Source organism: Cetorhinus maximus, chromosome 2, assembly GCF_964194155.1.
Source record: "Cetorhinus maximus chromosome 2, sCetMax3.hap1.1, whole genome shotgun sequence".
NCBI lineage: Eukaryota > Metazoa > Chordata > Chondrichthyes > Lamniformes > Cetorhinidae > Cetorhinus > Cetorhinus maximus.
This window is the reverse complement of record NC_135880.1, coordinates 9474341-9492733: the sequence shown is the minus strand read 5'-3', so window position 1 is coordinate 9492733 and position 18393 is coordinate 9474341. Positions and strand designations below refer to the sequence as shown.

Genomic DNA, 18393 nt, shown 5'->3' with positions numbered 1-18393 from the left:
CACCCGAAATGTCGACACATATTTTCAAAAACTAACGCAGCAGCTGTCTACAGCTAGGATTTATTTCGATAGCTGGATTGTCTAGTTCTCATGTTTGACTTTCATGTTAAATACTTAAAAAGAATATTGAAATTAATTTAAGATTAATTAAATCTGGTACAACACTGAGGGTCAAAGCTCTGCACTTTACATCTAAACAGCCGACAAGACAATTTCTTGAAGTTAGGCAGAAAAAGTATTAAAAATAAATAATTCAGCACCTGATTAAGAACAGATCAGACAAAAGAGCCCCACCTTAATTTCATTTGTTAAACACGGTGCCCAGTTTAATCCAGAATGCCCAGGGAACAACAAAAAAAAAATACCCAGAAAAAGAACCCACGCCAATTCTTCCTAACGGAATGTTCGCTTTCATCAATGTTTAATAATTATGCCGGCTGCATGTCACTTTATTGTCTTGGGCTAAACTCTTATTTGCTTAAGAGGACATTTTAAAAATTAAAAGGCAAATAAATCGCTTGATCGAATTAAGTGCTATCGGGGGAAAGATGAAAAACATCACAAAGCCTCTGGAAGTTGTTTTAAAAGGGGCTGGCAACCCCTCTCTCTACCTGTATACCTTTAATCTATCGTGAATACTAAGACTTCCAGTAAACTGCGTGATTCTATCCTGGGACATAGTTAAAAATTAAAAATAGTAACGCTGTAAACGTTCAGTGCATATGAGTAAAGACCGTTCTGAGAAACACGGAACCGTTAAAAAAAAAAATAACAATACACGAGGCGTCACTCTCAAAAGGCCGAAAGTTGCAGTTTGCAATCAAGCTCTCTCTTCTTGGCTCAGACAAACTGCTTTGCCTTTTGAGGTGCTGCTTTGGACGCCAGGTCCTTTGCCTTTTCCGTGGCTGCCAGCGCTGTCTCCTTTGCCTTCTCGGTGGCCTCCTTCGCAGTTTCTTTTAAAGTTTTAGGTGGCAGCTCACCTGAAAAAAAAAATCACAGCAAAAAATAAAATCAGCAAAGTAAACAGGGTGACAACTGAATTGACTAACATATCTAAGAAGAGGTTTACTCATTGCTATATTGACAAAATCCTAAATGCTCCTAGCCATGAGGTAACATCTCAAAAATAAAAAAGTACTTTTTTTGATGAAGGATCATTGACCTGAAACGTCAACTCCATTTCTCTCTCCACAGTTGCTAGTGATCCCGAGTATTTCCAGCATTTTGTCTTTATTTCACATTTCCGGCATCCGCATACCTCTCTTGTTAAAAAAAAAATCTTTGAATGTTGCAGCCATAATTTAAATGAGTCGTTAAACCCGGGTCCACTGATCCCTGGATGAAGGGGTTATCTTATGAGGAAAGGTTGGACAGGTTGGGCCTGTGTCCATTGGAGTTTAGAAGAATGAGAGGTGATCTTATTGAAACATACAAGATCCTGAGGGGACTTGACAGGGTGGATGCTGAGAGGATGTTTCCCTTTATGGGAGAGACTAGAACTAGGGTACACAGTTTAAAAATAAGGAGTCGCCCATTTAGGACAGAGATGAAGAGAATATTTTTCTCTGAGGGTCATGAGCCTGTGGAATTCTCTTCCCCAGAAAGCGGTGAAGGCAGGGTCATTGAACTTAAGGCTGAGTTAAATAGATTTTTGGTCAGTGAGGGAGTCAAAGGGTATAGTGGGTAGGCAGGAAAGAGTTGAGGCCACAATCAGATCAGCCATGATCTTATCAAATGGAGCAACAGGCTCGAGGGGCTGAATGGCCTACTCCCTGCTCCTAACCAACATTTCTCCCTCAGCCACTTCCATCAAAAACAGGGTAATTGACACTGCTGCCTGTGGGATCTTGCTAAGTGTAAACTGACTGCCACGTTAGCCTAAACCGCACCAGCTTCAAGTTGTCTCCTGCTGTGCTCCTTTGACAGCACCTTCCAAACCCATGACCACTACCATCTAAAAAGGACAAGGGCAACAGATATATAGGAACACCACCACCTGCAAGCTCCCCTCTGCCACTCACCATCCTGAATTGGAACTATATCGCCGTTCCTTCACTGTTGTTGGGTCCAAATCCTGGAACCCCCTCCCTAACAGCACTGTGGGGGTACCTACACCACATGGACTGCAGCGGTTCAAGAAGGCATTAATGAATGCATACAAAAAAAAGCCTTTTCTATAAGGGGCTTTGGGCCGAGCTCAGATCATGTTACAGCCCTGTATAAATGTTAGTTCATTCTTCTGACTGAAGTGGTGGGCGAGGAGGAGAGAAATCACCTTCCATGAACGGTCCCTGGATAGTTAAAAGAAGCAGTCACTGATTGATTCCTGGGGTTGAGAGGGATGTCCTATGAGGGGATTGAGTACAATGAGCCTATATCTTCCGGAGTTCAGAAGATTGAGAGGTTATCTTACTGAAATGGCAAAAATACTTAAGAGGGATTGACAGGGTAGATGCCAAGAGCTGTTACCCCTGGCTCGAGAGTCTAGGACTAGGGTTCGTGGGGTCTAGATTGGACACCTCCTGGAAATGGGCATGGGGAAATGTTATTGTGATTAACCTGGGCCTGTTGGCTGTATTGCGGGCTGCACACCATCTTCCTACTGGTTGCTTATTAGAACAATTGCTGTGTTCAACCTCGGCTAAACACGATGCTCATCGGCTGCACAAATCAGCACGGGGCTCAAAATAGTAACTTGCTCACACTTCTTAAAGCTAGCCTGCACCTGGTAAAGGGAGCTCCATTGTGGCTGCAGCAGGTGCTTGGAGTTGTGCAGGAAGTGATTCTGACCTGGGAAAGGGAAGAATGGCACAACATGGGAGAGAATGGGTGTCAAAGCTCCTCCATGTTGAACACCACTTGAAGGAAGCACTGAGGGTGGCAAGCGTGCAGAATGTGCTCTGGGTAGGGGGGCTTCTAAGTTCATCATCAAAACTAGCTCAGTGGCACCACTACTGACTGAACTGGCAGAGTCCTAAATGATATAGCTGCTAGGCTGGGTCTGTGTCAGGTAGTGAGGGAACCAACAAGAGGGAATAACATACTTAACCTCATCCTCACCAACCTGCCTGCCGCAGACGCATCTGTCCATGACAGGATCAGTCAGTAGGAGTGACCACCGCACAGTCCTTGTGGAGAGAAAGTCCCGCCTTCACATTGAGGATATTCTTTATTGTGTTGTGTGGCACTACCACTGTGCTAAATGGGATAGATTCCGAACAGATCTAGCAACTCAACACTGGGCATCCATGAGGCACTGTGGGCCATCAGCAGCAGCAGAATAGTACTCAAACACAATCTGTAACATCATGGCCCGGCATACCCTCCACTCTACCATTGCCACCAAGCCAGGGGATGAATCCTGGTTCAATGAAGAGTGCAGGAGGGCTTGCCAGGAGCAGCACCAGGCATACCTATAAATGAGGCGCCAACCTGGTGAGCTATAACACAGGACTACTTGCGTGCCAAACAGTATAAGCAGCAAGTGTTAGCTAGAGCTATGCGATCCCACAACCAACGGATCAGATCTAAGCTCTGCCGTCCTGCCACATCCAGTCATGAATGGTGGTGGACAATTAAACAACTCACTGGAAGAGAAGGCTCCAGAAACATCCCCATCCTCAATGATGGGGGAGCCCAGCACATCAGTGCAAAAGATAAGGCTGAAGCATTTGCTACAATCTTCAGCCAGATGATCCATCTCGGCCTGCGCCGGAGGTCCCCACCATCACAGATGCCAGTCTTCAGCCAATTTAATTCACTCCACATGATAGCAAGAAACGGCTGAAGGCACTGGATACCCCAAAGGCTATGGGCCCTGACAATATTCCGGCAATGGTACTTTAGACTTGTGCTCCAGAACTTGCTGTGCCCCTAGCCAAGCTGTTCCAGTACGGCTACAACACTGGCATCTACCCGGCTATTTGGAAAATTGCGCAGGTCTGTCCTGTACACAAAAAGCAGGAAAAATCCAACCCGGCCCCATCAGTCTACTCTCGATCATCAGTAAAGTAATGCAAGGGGTCATCAACAGTGCTATCAAGCAGCACTTGCTTAGCAATAATCTGCTCACTGACGCCCAGTTGGGGTTCCACCAAGGCCACTCAGCTCCTCACCTCATTACAGCCTTGGTTCAAACATGGACAAAAGAGCTGAACTCCAGAGGTGAGATGAGAGTGACTGCCCTTGATATCAAGGCTGCATTTGACCAAGTATGGCATCAAGGAGCCCTAGCAAAACTGGAGTCAATGGGAATCAGGGGAAAAACTCTCCATTGGTTGGAGTCATACCTAACACAAAGGAAGATGGTTGTGGTTGTTGGAGGTCAAACATCTCAGCTCCAGGACATCACTGCAGGAGTTCCTCAGGGTATTGTCTTCGGCCCAACCATCTTCAGCTGCTTCATCAATGGCCTTCCTTTCATCATAATGTCAGAAGTGGGGATGTTCGCTGATGATTGCAAAATGTTCAGCACCATTCGCGACTCCTCAGATACTGAAGCAGTCCGTGTCCACATGCAGCAAGACCTGGACAATATTTAGGCTTGGGTGGACAAGTGGCAAGTAACATTTGTGCCACACAAGCATCAGGCAATAACCATCTCCAACAGGAGAGAATCCAACCATCGCCCCATGATGTTCAATGGCATTACCATCACTGAATCCCCCACTATCAACATCCTGGGGGTTACCCTTGACCAGAAACGGAACTGGACCAGCCATATAAATACTGTGGCTACAAGAGCAGGTCAGAGGCTAGGAATCGTGCACCGAGTAACTCACCTCCTGACTCCCCAAAGCATGACTGCCCTCTACAAGACACAAGTCAGGAGTGTTTTGGAATACTCCCCGTTTGCCTGGATGAATGGAGCTCCCACAACACTCAAGAAGCTTGACACCATCCAGGACAAAGCAGCCTGCTTCATTGGCACATCCACAAACATTCACTCCCTCCACCATTGATGCACAGTAACAGCAGTGTGTAACATCTACAAGATGCACTGCAGGAATTCACCAAGCGTCTTTCGACAACACCTTCCAAACCCATGACCACTACCATCTAGAAGGACGAGGGCAGCAGATAGATGGGAACACCACCACCTGGAGGTTCCCCTCCAAATCACTCACCATCCTGACTTGGAAATATATCGCCATTCCTTCACTGTTGCTGGGTCAAAATCCTGGAAACCCCCTTCCTAACAGCACTGTGGGTGTACCTACACCACATAGACTGCAGCGGTTCAAGAAGGCAGCTCACCACCACCTTCTCAAGGGCAACAATGGATGGACAATAAATGTTGGCCCAGCCAGCGAAGCCCACATACCGTGAATGAATAAAAGAAAACTTGTGTTTTCCTTGTAAATCTGTATACATCTGTAAAGATATTGTTGAGGGTGAAGTAATGTAACATAGTTCATCTTTACTGGTTAAATAAATGCTTTATTCTTTTGTTAAAGGTTAATTAGCTGACTCCTGTGACTCTGTTCAGTAGCTACTCTCCATTTAGCTAGACAAAGAAATAAAAGTTAGGATCTATCAAGCTGGGTTCCATCCTGGAATCAGGTTTGCCCATGGATAACCTCAGCAGGAGTCACAACAGAGGCTGTCATTTGATTTTCCACTCAGCCATCAGCTTAGATACTGATACTGTGTGCCTATTAGAGGAGAGATTAGAGATAGGATTTGCACATGGCAAGAAACCAGGCTAGTGGTCAGTGGAGTCAAAACAGAGGACGGTGCTGGTGTCAGCTTGTTGGAGGGCAAGGTTGCACATGATTTCTGCTGCAGTGAACTCAGATGATGACTCAATCGGTCAGGCTACAGAAGGAGGTTGATGGACATTACACACCAAAATACTTTGTGCATTGGGAAGCCTGCCGGAAAGTCTGCGCTCAATGTCAAGGAGCATTGAGGAATTGAGTATCAACTTGGTACAAGGCTTTGTGCAGAGCCTGGAGACTATGCTTTCCTAATCGTGCTTTATTCTGAAGGGAAGCCTATTACTGCACCAGTGTCTGGAAGAAACTGGTTTATGCAGAAGCCTTGAGGTTAGCACAACCTGCTACAGTGCCAGCACATCACTCTCTGTAGACTTTCACAACTTGAAACAACTATGGAAAGCACCAAACACTTTGCAGAATTGCAGCAACTGCCTGAAGAAATCCACCAGCAGCTAACCTGTCTGTAGCTATTCATTCCTTTAAATAGCTGGTGGGAGAAGGGATGCACTATGTTGCTTAAAGCTGCATAAGCTGTGCGTGTTTATAAGAGGGCATTGATCGGAGTGTGGGGGTCTGAAATAGCAAGGCAAGGCCCAAGTTAGCATTGCAGGATAATTGATGTAGGGGCTGGCCCTCCCTGCATCATTTCAGCTCACGTTAGCTACGTGAGTTAACACCTTCATCAAGATGTCGCCAGCGTGATTCAGGGCAGAAGTGCGTTTGCTCAGCGGATCCCACTTTCGTCCCCGAACACCACCTGTAACAGACAAACAAAGAGCGCAACTGAGCCCAATTTTAGGCTCCTCGTCTCAAAATAAGGGATGGGCCATTTAGGATCGAGATGAGGAGAAATTTCTTCACTCAAAGAGATGTCAATCTATGGAATACTCTACCCCAGGGCTGTGGATTCTCAGCAGTGAGTATATTCAAGGCTAAGGTCCACAGATTTTTGGGCACTAAACGAATCAAAGAATATTTTCTTTTTATTCACTCGCGGGATGTGGGCTTTGCTGGCTGGGCCATCCTTAGCTGCCCTTGGGAAAGTGGTGGTGAGCTGCCTTCTTGAACGGCTGCAGTCCAGGTGCACCCACAATGCTAATATGGGATTGGGTGGATAAGTGGAAGCTGATACAGAAGTCATGATCTTATTGAATGGTAGAGCAGGTTCAAAGGCTGAATGGCCTGATGCAGCTCTCATTTCTTATGGTCTTATGTAGGGATTGGCCGAATCATCCCCTTTTCACTGGGCTAGCCACTGTACTTTTGCCCTCGAACTTCCCTCCCTCAGAAAATGCTGGGATTAATTTAGAGAAGCAGTTTCAGTTCTGCTTATTTTAAAGACTGGCGTAACTGACTTCCCTTAATTATTTAAAAAGGACACTGTTACTTTACATGTTAGTATAAAAAGAAACAAGAGATTACAGAAGCACGGGTAATGCAGCAGCTGGTAGCTCCTTATTAATCTGCTCCTCTCCACCAGTAAAAAAAAGAAGTGAGTGCTGCAGCACCTGCAAAAAATAGCCAGTGATCACTGGAGTCACTTGGAGGAACTTGATGGGGCGAGAGTGGGAAAATCTGACTGCGTGTTTAACAGGTTTGACTCTCTGAGAATGAGCCGCTACAGGAAGTGTTGCTACTGGGAACAAAAATCAGGAAAGGGAATTCAGATTTCGAGGGAGGGAGAAGGAGGAGCGTTTCAGTGTTTAGCATTAAATTGCACTCTTCTTTATAGACAGTGTAAATGTCCACAGAACAAAAGTCACTTTGCACAGGTGAACGAGTGAGCAACTTAAATCATCGGCAAACAACTGCATGAAATCTCACTGTGGCTTTGTGGGTGTTTCTGCTTTTCTATCATTGTCAGGATGTGGGTGTCACCAGCAAGGCTGGCATTTATTGTCCATCTCTAGCTTCTCTTGAGAAGCTTTATTGCTGATCCCTAGCTTCCCGTGAGAAGCCTCTTTCTGTACTTCCTCCTTTGGAAGGGTTTGATATAACAGTGATTGCTCAGCCACTTCAGAGGGCAGCTCAGAATCAAGCGCCTTTGGCAGAGCTGGAGTCACATGTAAGTCAGACCGGATATGGATGGCAGGCAGACCTTTCTTCAAAGTTGAGGTTTTGGGTGTTCCACGCACAAAGGAACAAACTGCTGAAACTAACAGTCTCTGAATACTCTACGCTTCTCCAATTCTGGTCTTGTGTATCCCTTCGCCTCTTCATTGCCTGTTATGCCTTCCAGGCTAAGCTATGGAATTCTCTCTCCAACTGCAAGGTGTTTCTTCAAACCTCTCTCTCTCTTTGACCAAGAATTCCATCACCTGTCTTAATATCACATGGCTCGTTGTCAAAATTTGTCTGATAATGCTCCTGTCAGGTGCCTTGGGATGTTTTGCTATGTTGCTCATTTTAAAATCCTCATTCTTGTTTTCAAATCCATATATAAATATTGTTATTGTTGTTGATAGGGGCGCATTAGAAACGTAAGTTGTTGAAAGGGTAGAACTAGCCAAATGCTAAACCTCATCAGGTTAAAGAGGGTAGTAATATGTTCCTTGTTAGTCTGAAATTCCTCCTAAAGACTCAACCAGAGTTATCCTCTTAAAATGAAATCTTAGAAAAGGGGCAAGGAATATTGTAGATCAAAGTGACCATTACCAAAAATAAAATCACATGGTGAATCCCCATCTAGACTAATCAGAGCTCAATAACCTTTCAATTCTTTATTGATCCTCATTTTCACATTTACCAGAATTATTGTAACAAATTGGCCCTATTGTCCATACCCAAAGAAAGATTTCAGGCAAAAAAGATATTTTGAGATGTTCCCTAGGGACTAGTGACAGGACATTAAAGTTAAGTGCTATATTGGAGTGGGGTTGGAGGGAGTCTGTATCTGTGCAAGTTGGGTTTTAAAATGCGTATAGCATCTCTAACTGCACTTGCTCCAAGTCAATTTGTACTTACCACTAGTGCAATAAATAGTTGCAGTCCTCTGCTAAATTTAAACGATGGCGTTGAAAGAAAAGATTCAATTTTCATAAAAACAATGATCATGCAACACAGTTGTTACAATTTCAGATACACATTCAGAATTCAAATGACTCTACTTAAATGTAATCATTCCTTTGTTTAATTGTGGCAAATCACAGTGTAAATATTTTGCTATGCGCTAATTAATATCTCCAATAGTAACCAGCTCCTTGCTTTGGTGCATAGAATAACTGACAAGTTGTCATTATTGATTCACCTCCTTCAACAAGGACTATGTCTTAAAAGGCAGAGGTTGCTTTCCTCCTGCTCTGTGATAGTCATTACTTTAAGGCAGTAGACTTCCTCAACAACAGGTTTTATTTTCAGAAAGACAGCCAGAGATTAATAGAGGGGTTGCAGACAGCAGCAAGAGGGATCCAAAGACATTTCTCAGGTTTCGGAACTAAAAAGAAAGAAAATGATAAAGGCTTGCATTTCTATCATGCCTTTCATTGCCTCAGAATGTCCTAAGATATGTCATAGACAATTCAGGGCTTCAGTAGGAAACAAAACAAGATCCCACAAACAGTAATGTGATAATGACCAGGTAACCTGCATTTTTAGTGAGGTTTGTTGAGAGATAACTATTGGCCAGGACAAGAAGAACTCAAATGAAAACAGGAAGTGCTGGAAAAGACTCAGCAGGTTTGGCAGCATCTGTGGACAGAGAAGCAGAGTTAATGTTTCGGGTCATTGACGTTCATTAGAATCTGAACACTGAACCAGACCTGGAACTTTAACTCTGTTTCTCTCTCCACAGATGCAACCTGGCCTGCTGTGTACTTCCAGTATCTGACTTTGGGAACCTGTGCTTTTGTTGCTGTGATAAGAATTAAGCAACTCTTCAACCTTCAAAAGAGTGAAGAATTAAATAGAAGACCAGCTTTCACTAGAGTATAAACCCAATTTACAGTATTTGATGTTTTCAGTGTGCTACTGTGGAGAATTGACAAGGTGCATCAAACCAAATTGCACAACTGTGTGAAGTGTCACCTAGTCTTTATGCCCAAACCATGTGTAACATGAAAGTGCACAATCCTAGCCCATTTACTATTAAGAAACTGTAATTTCACATATAAAAAAAAGGGGACCTGAATGAGTCTACAGAAAGTGCTGTTGAGTGGAGAGAGTAATCCTTTGTTGAATATTTCTAGATCTTTGTTAGGAACATTGAGTTGCATTTGTCTAACACTTTTGGATTTTGGAAATTAATGGTGAATAATTTAGATTTGATGTTTTATCTCATATAAAGCTGTGTTGGCATGTGATCATTTGGAGTAGCCACAGCCTTAAACTCCAGCGAGTAACTCACATTAAAAAAGTGTCTATTGTTAGACACAGGATAGGCATAGCTTTGCCAATCAGAAAAGGGTAGATGCAGATTTCAGTTTGTACAGTCATAGCCCATTAAAAGAAATTGCCAGACCAGGGCGGTGAAAATCTGTTACAAAATCCTACTTCAACAACAACAATTGCCTTGACTGGTATGGTCTGAATTGAATTCAGCCATGGCTATTGCAATATACAAAATACTCCAACCAAGGGTTCACTGTGACCCATTGCTCATGGGTTTTGCGCTGTCATATCACTCATACAAAGATTTGGCATTCTATGCTTCCTTCATTTAAGGGTTAGGTTTTGCTCCTATAAAAGGTATTTAGATTCTGAAACAATGACTGATTTCCACCGTTCAGGAAATATGAAGACACTTTAGAAAAACAAGTGTTAAAAGACAAGGGAAGAATACAAAAAAGAATGTTATGAATAATTTACATACCATGCAAATGAGAAAGTATATATTCAAATCCTTCTGTTGCTTTTAGCTGATTTCTTCTAAATCTGGCGAGACCAAATTCCTATAATACACAAAAAATTCTGCTTTATTAAAGCTTCACTTTACTTATGAGTGAGCAAGCTCACTTTCAAATGTGTCAATCTGTTGAAAGGTATTTATACAGATGGGGATACCCAGGAAGGAACAATGGATTCTTTCTTTTAATTCTTTCACGGGATGTGGGCATCACTGGCTAGGCCAGCATTTATTCCCCCTCTCTGATTGCCCTTGAGAAGGTGGTGGAGAGCCACTGCAGTCCATGTGTTGTAGGTACACCCACAGTGCTGTTTGGAAGGGCTTTCTGACCCAGCAACAACAAAGGAATGGCGATATAGTTCCAAGTCAGGATGGTATGTGGCTTGGAGGGGAACTTGCATAGGTCTCTGGTATAGAGGCCTTTAGGAAGCTGCTCAAGAGGTCTTGTGGTGCAATGGGTAACATCTCTGCCTCTGAGCCAGCAGCTCAGGGTTCAAGTCCCTCTTCAGGATGACCAAAGAAGGTGCGTTCATAAAATGGCCAAAAAGGCTGAGCATCAACTTACAAATCCTTCCAATGGCAGGCGGTAAGAGCAAAATAGATTCCTGGTCAGCCATGTGATAGTAAGAAATTGGAGCCTCTACCATCACTACCCATAGCTCTGGACTACAACAGCATGTACAGGTGTATGCTGCCACAGGAACTCCTTGGGAGGCTGGTTGGGTCAGTTGGCTGGACAACCGGTTTGGATCAGGTTGGTGCAAACAGCACAGGGATCAATCCCTGTTCTGGCTGGGGTAGATGCAGGACCTGCCTCCTTGCCCCACCTGTGGGAGATCGCGGTGCTGTGGGTAGGACCTGTTTTTGGGCAGACAGCTCAAGAAGGCTAAGGAGGAAGCCGCTTATTTTTCATGCAGGATAAGTTTCAAAGGATAACACTGGGGAAAGTGATCTAAGCTATCACTATCCAGCGAGCTCCTCCTCATGCCAAGGCAAGCCAACAATGAATGAGCCCACAGGCACTCTGTGCACAACTTTTTTTTTAGCTGAAAAAAAGAGACATGCTTTCAATTTTCATCTTTTATTCATCAGGACAGACACAAGAATGCAAAATTTCAAAGGGAGCAACAATTCATACTGCATGAGAAAAGGGTGCTGATTGGTAGGCAAGTTGACTCTGGTTGGTTGAGGCATTTCCATGGAGAATGCACCCAGGAACTCTTGTACCCCATGCTTTTGTTTAATTCAAAAAGGTGTAATGCCTGAACATAAAAACAGAAAATGCTGGAAAAACTCAGCAGGTCTGACAGCATCTGTGGAGAGAGAAACAGAACTCTGAAGAAGGGCCATACAGACTCGAAGCGTTAACTTTGTTTCTCACGCCACAGATTCTGTCAGACCTGCTGAGTTTTTCCAGTATTTTCTGTTTTTATTTCAGATTTCCAGCATCAGCAGTATTTTGCTTTTATCTTAATGCCTGAACATGTTCCTTTTGCCTACAGAGGACAGTTCCTTGGCACATTAATATATGTAGCTTCTACAAGCATAAATGAGCTACATTGCGAGCCTGACTAATAATCTTAAATTGGTTGTTAGTGTAATTCTTGGCACACTCGGGATAGTTCAGCAAGTGCTGTCCAATCACGGAAACACATCCAGCCTTTCTTAAAATTCATTGGGGGATGTGGGGGTTGTTAGCAAAGCCAGTGATTATTAACCATTTCTAATAGCCTTGAGAATCACAAAATGGTTAAAGTCTAGAAGGAGGCCAGTCAGCCCTGTTGTATCTATGTCAGCTCTGTAAGAGCAAATCAGCTAGTTCCATTTCCCCACCCTTTCTCTGTAGCCCTGCAAATTCTCTCTTTTCAGGTGCTTATCCACCTATCTTTTGAAAGCCATGATTGAATCTGCCACCACAGGCCACTGAACAAAAACACAAGAAATAGGAGGAGCAGGCCACATGGCCTGTCGAGCCTGCTCCGCCATTCAATACGATCATGGCTGATCTTGGGCTTCAACTCCACTTTCCCGTTCGCTCCCCAATCCCTTAATTCCCCGCGAGATCAAAGATTTGTCTATCCCAGCCTTAAAAGTATTCAACGATGGGAGCATCCGTAATCCTCTGGGGTAGAGAATTCCAAAGATACACAATCCTTTGAGTGAAGTAATATCTCCTCATTTCAGTCCTAGATAATTGGCTGCTTATTCTGAGACTGTACCCCCGTGTTTTAGATTCCCCAACTGACGGAAACAATCTCCCAGCATCTACCCAATCATACCCCACAGAACTGTGTACGTTTCAATGAGATTGCCACTCATTCTTCTAAATTCCAGATAATATAAGCCCAATTTACTTAACTTTTCATCATAGGACAACCCCCTCATCCCAGGGACCAATTTAGTGAATCTTCGTTGTACTGCCTCCAGTGCAAACATATCCTTTCTTAAATGTGAAGACCAAAATTACACAGTATTCCAGATGATGAAAGCTCTCACCATAACCCCGTATAACTGTAGCAAAACTTCTTTATTTTTGTACTCCAATCCCCTTGTAATAAAAGTCAAATTGGTTCTTTTTACCAATTATCTTAAATCAGTGTTTTTTTTTAATTTATCCATTCATGGGGTGCAGACATTGCTGGCTAGTCCAGCATTTATTGCCCATCCCTAACTGCCAATGAGAAGGCATTCTCAGTGCTGTCTTCTTGAACTGCTGCAGTCCATGTGGTGTAGGAACACCCACTGTCCTCTAGCTCTCAATCCTTCCACCAATGGAAAAGTTTCTCTTTATCTACTTTGTCCAGAGCCCTCATGCTGTTTTCACATGTTGCAACTCCAGTATACCCGACTGAAGAGCAGAAAATAGCAACAAAATCACACATACGCTTAAACACTGATTGACCATTACCTGAATTGCTCGTGAAAAGCCAAATACATTTGAAGTGATCCACGCCTCACGTTGTACCTGTGTCCACATCAGATTTTCTGAATTCGGTCGATATATACATTTTTCTTCTACCTGCTGAAATTAGTGAAGAATATTGCTGAAAAAAGAGACTAGCTGAAGCTTTTCGTCTTGCACTCATTAGGACACTTTGCAAGAATACCAATATAAGGGGAAAACAACAAGTTACACTGTACGTGAAGAGTGCGCTGATTGGTTGGCAAGTGGCCGATTGGTAGAGGCGTTGCTATGGAGAATGCACCAGCGATGCATGAAGAGTGCAGTTTCAAAAGTTTGAAATTGTTGGAACTTTAGTTCTGTGATGGCCACATGGGATCACACATATGGCTTATATTTACCACACATTTTAACTCAGAACCGTCAGATTACAAATTTTCTCGCAACCTTACTTTTCACATCGTGTCGATTAAATATTGTAGTGTTTATAGACAGATGTTAACATTTGGGTGGGGCAGCTAACCCACATTGTACCAGTCAGTGATGATGCACTGGTTCTCGAGTAGATTTATCCACATGAGTCAATAGCTGTAAAAACAGTCCTTTCCAGCCCCTCAGCATTCCTTCAGGAGGCATCAGCGATAAAAAATATTGGCAAAATAGAATTGAGCTCCTGTAATTTGGGTATGCCTGCACTGTGAAATATCTCCCCACTCTCTTCCCTTAACATGGAAAATGTTTTCACATAACTGATGCCTTTCCTTCCTAGATCTAACCATCCATTCTGAAAGAAGGGTCTGCACTGAGGGCAAAAAACTGGGCTCGGAAAAGTCAGTCTTTGGAGATGGCTTTCAGCTAATTAAGTAACAGAAGGCTAATGACTGCCAAGTTATGGTCACTCATGTTGCCAGGCCAACTCTAAGTGTCTGCTCGGTTCAGTTGGTAACATCTTGACTCTGGATCAGAAAGCTGCTGGTTCAAGTCCCACACCAGCACTTGAACACAGATTTAGCACCATTCAGTGTAGCACTGAGGGAGCACAGACATGCTGTCTTTCAAATGAGACATAAATCAAGGTCTTGCCTATCTGTCCCATGTGAATGTAAAAACTTCCGATTTTGGAGAAAAGCAGGGGGCTCTCCCAGTGTCCTCACCAACCTCTATCCATCAGCTAGTATTACTGAAATTGATTATCTGGTCATCTATTTCATTGCTCTTTGTGGGATCTTGCTGTGCATAATTTGGCTGTTGTGCTTATGCATCTGGTTAGTTGTTTTAACTGAAGGATGAATATTGTCCTACTCCTGCTCCTATTTCTGATGTTGTTCTATTAGGATGTCTGGAGGTCTTCCTTCTCTTCAAGAAAATGTCATGGGATCTTTGACCTGAAGAAGCAGTTGTGGCCTTGATTTAACATCTCATTTGCAAAACGGCACCTTTAACACTGAATCATTCCCACAGTTCTGCATTGTAGGGTCAGCCTAGATCTGTGCTCGTCATGGAGTGAGGTTTGAAGACACATATAACCTTCTGACTCAGAGGGCAGAGTGCAGCCACTGAGTTTGGTATTTGTATTGTTGAACATCACTATCAAAATAATAAAAAAAAAACAACAGCTGGATCTTTATTATGGTTTCATTGCGAAGGTTCATTCCATTTTCAAAAAATAAAACACTCAAAAATGATCTAGGAAACAGCAAGTGTGAACTCAACCAGTGAGCAGTTAGTGCATGAAGGAGAAGGCTGCGCTTACCATGAGGCGGGTATGGTTAATATTCCTGGTTAAAGTGGTAAATGTTCGGTTTTGAAGATCGACCACGGAATCTTCGATAACAAAGACAGATTGTGCCAAGTTAGCAGGGAAGACCATCTCTCCCCAGCGCGGCAGGCGGTTAGTCTTTGTAAACAGCCTTCTAGAAACCAGCTTGTTGTCAGGGGTTACCTCACGGTAAATCACATCTTCAGTTAATACGTGTTTGCTGAAATAGAGAAAGGTGGACCTTTTGGAATTGTATTCAGATTGACATTACAACGCTGTGTGTATATATTTGTATTTAAATGGAATAGAATACATTTACTGTTACGACCGGGATGGGAGGAGTGCGCAAATTATCAAACCCCACTACTCCGCAGGCCGTACCATTAATTTAAATGTTTAATTTTCTCACCAAAATGGCCAATTCTTTACCGAAACTTCTAGTACCCAGAAGAGACTCTGGCCAGGCTTCTTTCAAAAAACTCAGAATGAATAATTTATTACGAAACAATACTCCTTTTGAACAAGTTTCAAGAACTGGTTGACACACGATTGTCATCTGAAAGTGTAACTAGCTAACCCTATTAAACTTCCCCAGCACACACACAAACACACAAAAGACACACAGGTAGTCTTGGCAGAGTCAGCCAGATGGAAAAAAAACTTTCTTAGAAAGAAAGAAAAATTAAAGTTCATGGAGGATCGATGCTGTTGGTCTAAAGTTCCCTTGGGCCCAGTAGATGTCGGGAAGTTCACCAATGATGCTTCAGCATGGAGGAGTATAGCTGGACCAATTCTTCCCCTCTCAGCCAAGTCCAAAATTATGCAGACAAACTACACTCAGGTGAGGATTATCTGGCTACAGGTTGAGAACCACACAATTTCACAAAGCAGAGAGGGAGAGAGAGCGAGCTAGTCAGGGTAGCCTTCTATTCTCAGCTTTTCCCCAACAAGACTGAAATCAAAACCAAAGGCTCAAACTTAAGATTTGCCTCTGTCATGTGATTGCCTTTTGGTCTTCCAGCTTTTCATTAATTAAAGTCCTTTGCAGTTCAAAACAAACAAACAACTCCTTCTCAAGTGTCATATAGATAAGGTAGAGGAGGCAGTGGTGTAGTGGTATTGTCACTGGACTAGTGTTCTAGAGTCCCAGGGTAATATTCGAATTCCACCACAGCAGATGGTGGAATTGGAATTCTAGAACAATCTGCAATTAAAAGTCTGATGATGGCCACGACACCATTGCCGATTGTTGTAAAAACCCATCTGGTTCACTAATGTTCTTTAGGGATGGAAATCTGCCGTCCTTACCTGATCTGGCCTACATGTGACTCCAGACCCACAGCAATGTGGTTGACTCTTAAAATTAGGGATGGGCATTAAATGCTGGCCTAGCCAGCATCCCATGAATGAATAAAAAACACAGGTGCTCCAAGTTCTAAAGCACTTTGCGTAAGCTTCTTTTAGGAACAGTTCAGGTTAACCAGTTTCACTCATGAGTGTGGATGCGTGAAGGGGAGAGATAATTAACAGGTACAATTTTGCTAATTATTCAATTTAATCTCCAGCAGAGCAGGTTCATGTGCAAAATTAGAAAAAGTTCAGGGGGTCAGCAATGCTTTAGAAATCTCCCTTCTCCCCAAAGGAAGATTATATAATGCCCCAAAAGAAACAGTAGTCACAAAAGAACAGGTCAGACACTTACCTGAAGGGGTTTGGATAGCGTTGCCAAAATGCAGAGGCAACTTGGTCCCACGTGCTCTTGAGAGTAGATAAGTCAAAGAAGTGCTTTACCATGTTTGCTGCCCGAGGTCGTTTAGGCTGCACGTACAAACCGGAATTAGAGAATCACCTGCAGAGTGAAAGAGAAAGTCAGGCATCCAACCAGCAACCTGGCTCTTTCCCTGCCACACTGGAAAGAATAGGCATGTTCAATTAAAACATAGGAATAGGATTCGGCCCCTCGAACCATTCAATTAGATCATGGTTGATCTGCATCTCATTGCCATTTACCTGCCTTGGTTCCGTAACCTTTAACACTCTTGGTTAACAAAAATCTATCAATCCCAGTTTTTAAATTTTCAATTGCACCCCCCCACCCCCGACCCCCACCCCCCCACACAGCCTCAGCAGCTTTTTGGAGAAAGAGTTCCAGATTCCCGCTAGCCTTGATGAAAGTGCTTTCTGGGCGGTCTAAGTTAGGCCCCCATGCTCTGGGCTCTCTCACCAGAGGAAACAGTTTTTCTCTATCTAGCCTGTCAAATCCCATAAAAATCCTTTAATCCTCAATTAGAGAACCCCTTAATCTTCCATACTCCAGGGAATATAAACCTAATGATGCATACTATGTTAAATCCACCTCTGCAAGAATTGTCCCTTTCACCAGCCTCAGGTGTTGAGTGTCTGAGACACCCATGCTCCTTGTCTCTATGAACCACATGGGCCATATTGGCCATGGAACTTCAAAAGGCTTAAAGTTTCAATCCAGATTCCCATTCCTTTGCATTTATCCATGGCCTCACCCCTCCCTATCTGAAACTTCCACTGTGTCATACATAGAACTCGGTGTCGTCCTTTTGTGGCCTCTTGTGCATCCATTTACTCACTTCACCACTGGCGGCCAGGCCTTCAGCCTCCCAGGGCCTGAACTCTTGAAGACTTCACTAAGCCTCTGCCCCTCTACCTCTCCTCTTTTAAAATGCTCCTTATAACCCCTCTCTTTGACCAAGCACCAGTCCTATTATCTCTTTCTTTGGCTATGTCAATTTTTGTCTGGTAACATTCCTGTGAAGCACCTTGGGGTATTATGCTATGTTAAATGGTAGAGAATTTCCAAATTCTCAGGGGCCATAAAACAGGTGAACCAGTGAGTAAGAAATGAGTAAGCAGCGAGTAAACAGAACTAAAATGCCTGGGCTGTGTGTGCCAGGTTGCACATGGGTTGAAGTTTGGACTTTCTGTTCCACGCCAATGTGCAGACAAGAAAGCAGCTGCTGAAACAGGTTCAGGAGGTAACTTAAATCAGTGGATGAAAAGTTATCTAAAAGAACAAAATTTACTTGGATTTTCAGAAGGGAAAGTTCCACTAGTAAGATTTCTAAGGCTCATGGAACTAATCACAAATTAGCCAGCTGTGTTGAAAAACTAGCTCAGCAATAGAAGAAAAAAATAATGG

At 43.4% G+C, this 18393-nt stretch overlaps 1 protein-coding gene across 2 annotated transcripts; it reads right to left on the bottom strand.

Moving 5' to 3' along the window:
- Positions 1-404: 404 nt before the first annotated feature.
- Positions 405-17106, bottom strand: LOC144692185 (PRELI domain-containing protein 1, mitochondrial-like). 2 transcript variants are annotated; one of them, XM_078560743.1, is made up of 5 exons: positions 16924-17106; positions 15216-15441; positions 13469-13579; positions 10528-10606; positions 405-980 (listed from the first exon to the last, which is right to left on the bottom strand). In XM_078560743.1, the coding sequence occupies exons 1-5, from the start codon at positions 17013-17015 to the stop codon at positions 841-843; spliced, it is 648 nt and encodes a 215-aa protein (XP_078416869.1). In that variant the 5' UTR covers positions 17016-17106; the 3' UTR covers positions 405-840. The 2 variants fall into 2 exon arrangements, with proteins under 2 accessions (XP_078416869.1, XP_078416860.1); XM_078560734.1 differs by having other exon boundaries at positions 13469-13582; positions 16924-17105.
- Positions 17107-18393: the final 1287 nt, after the last annotated feature.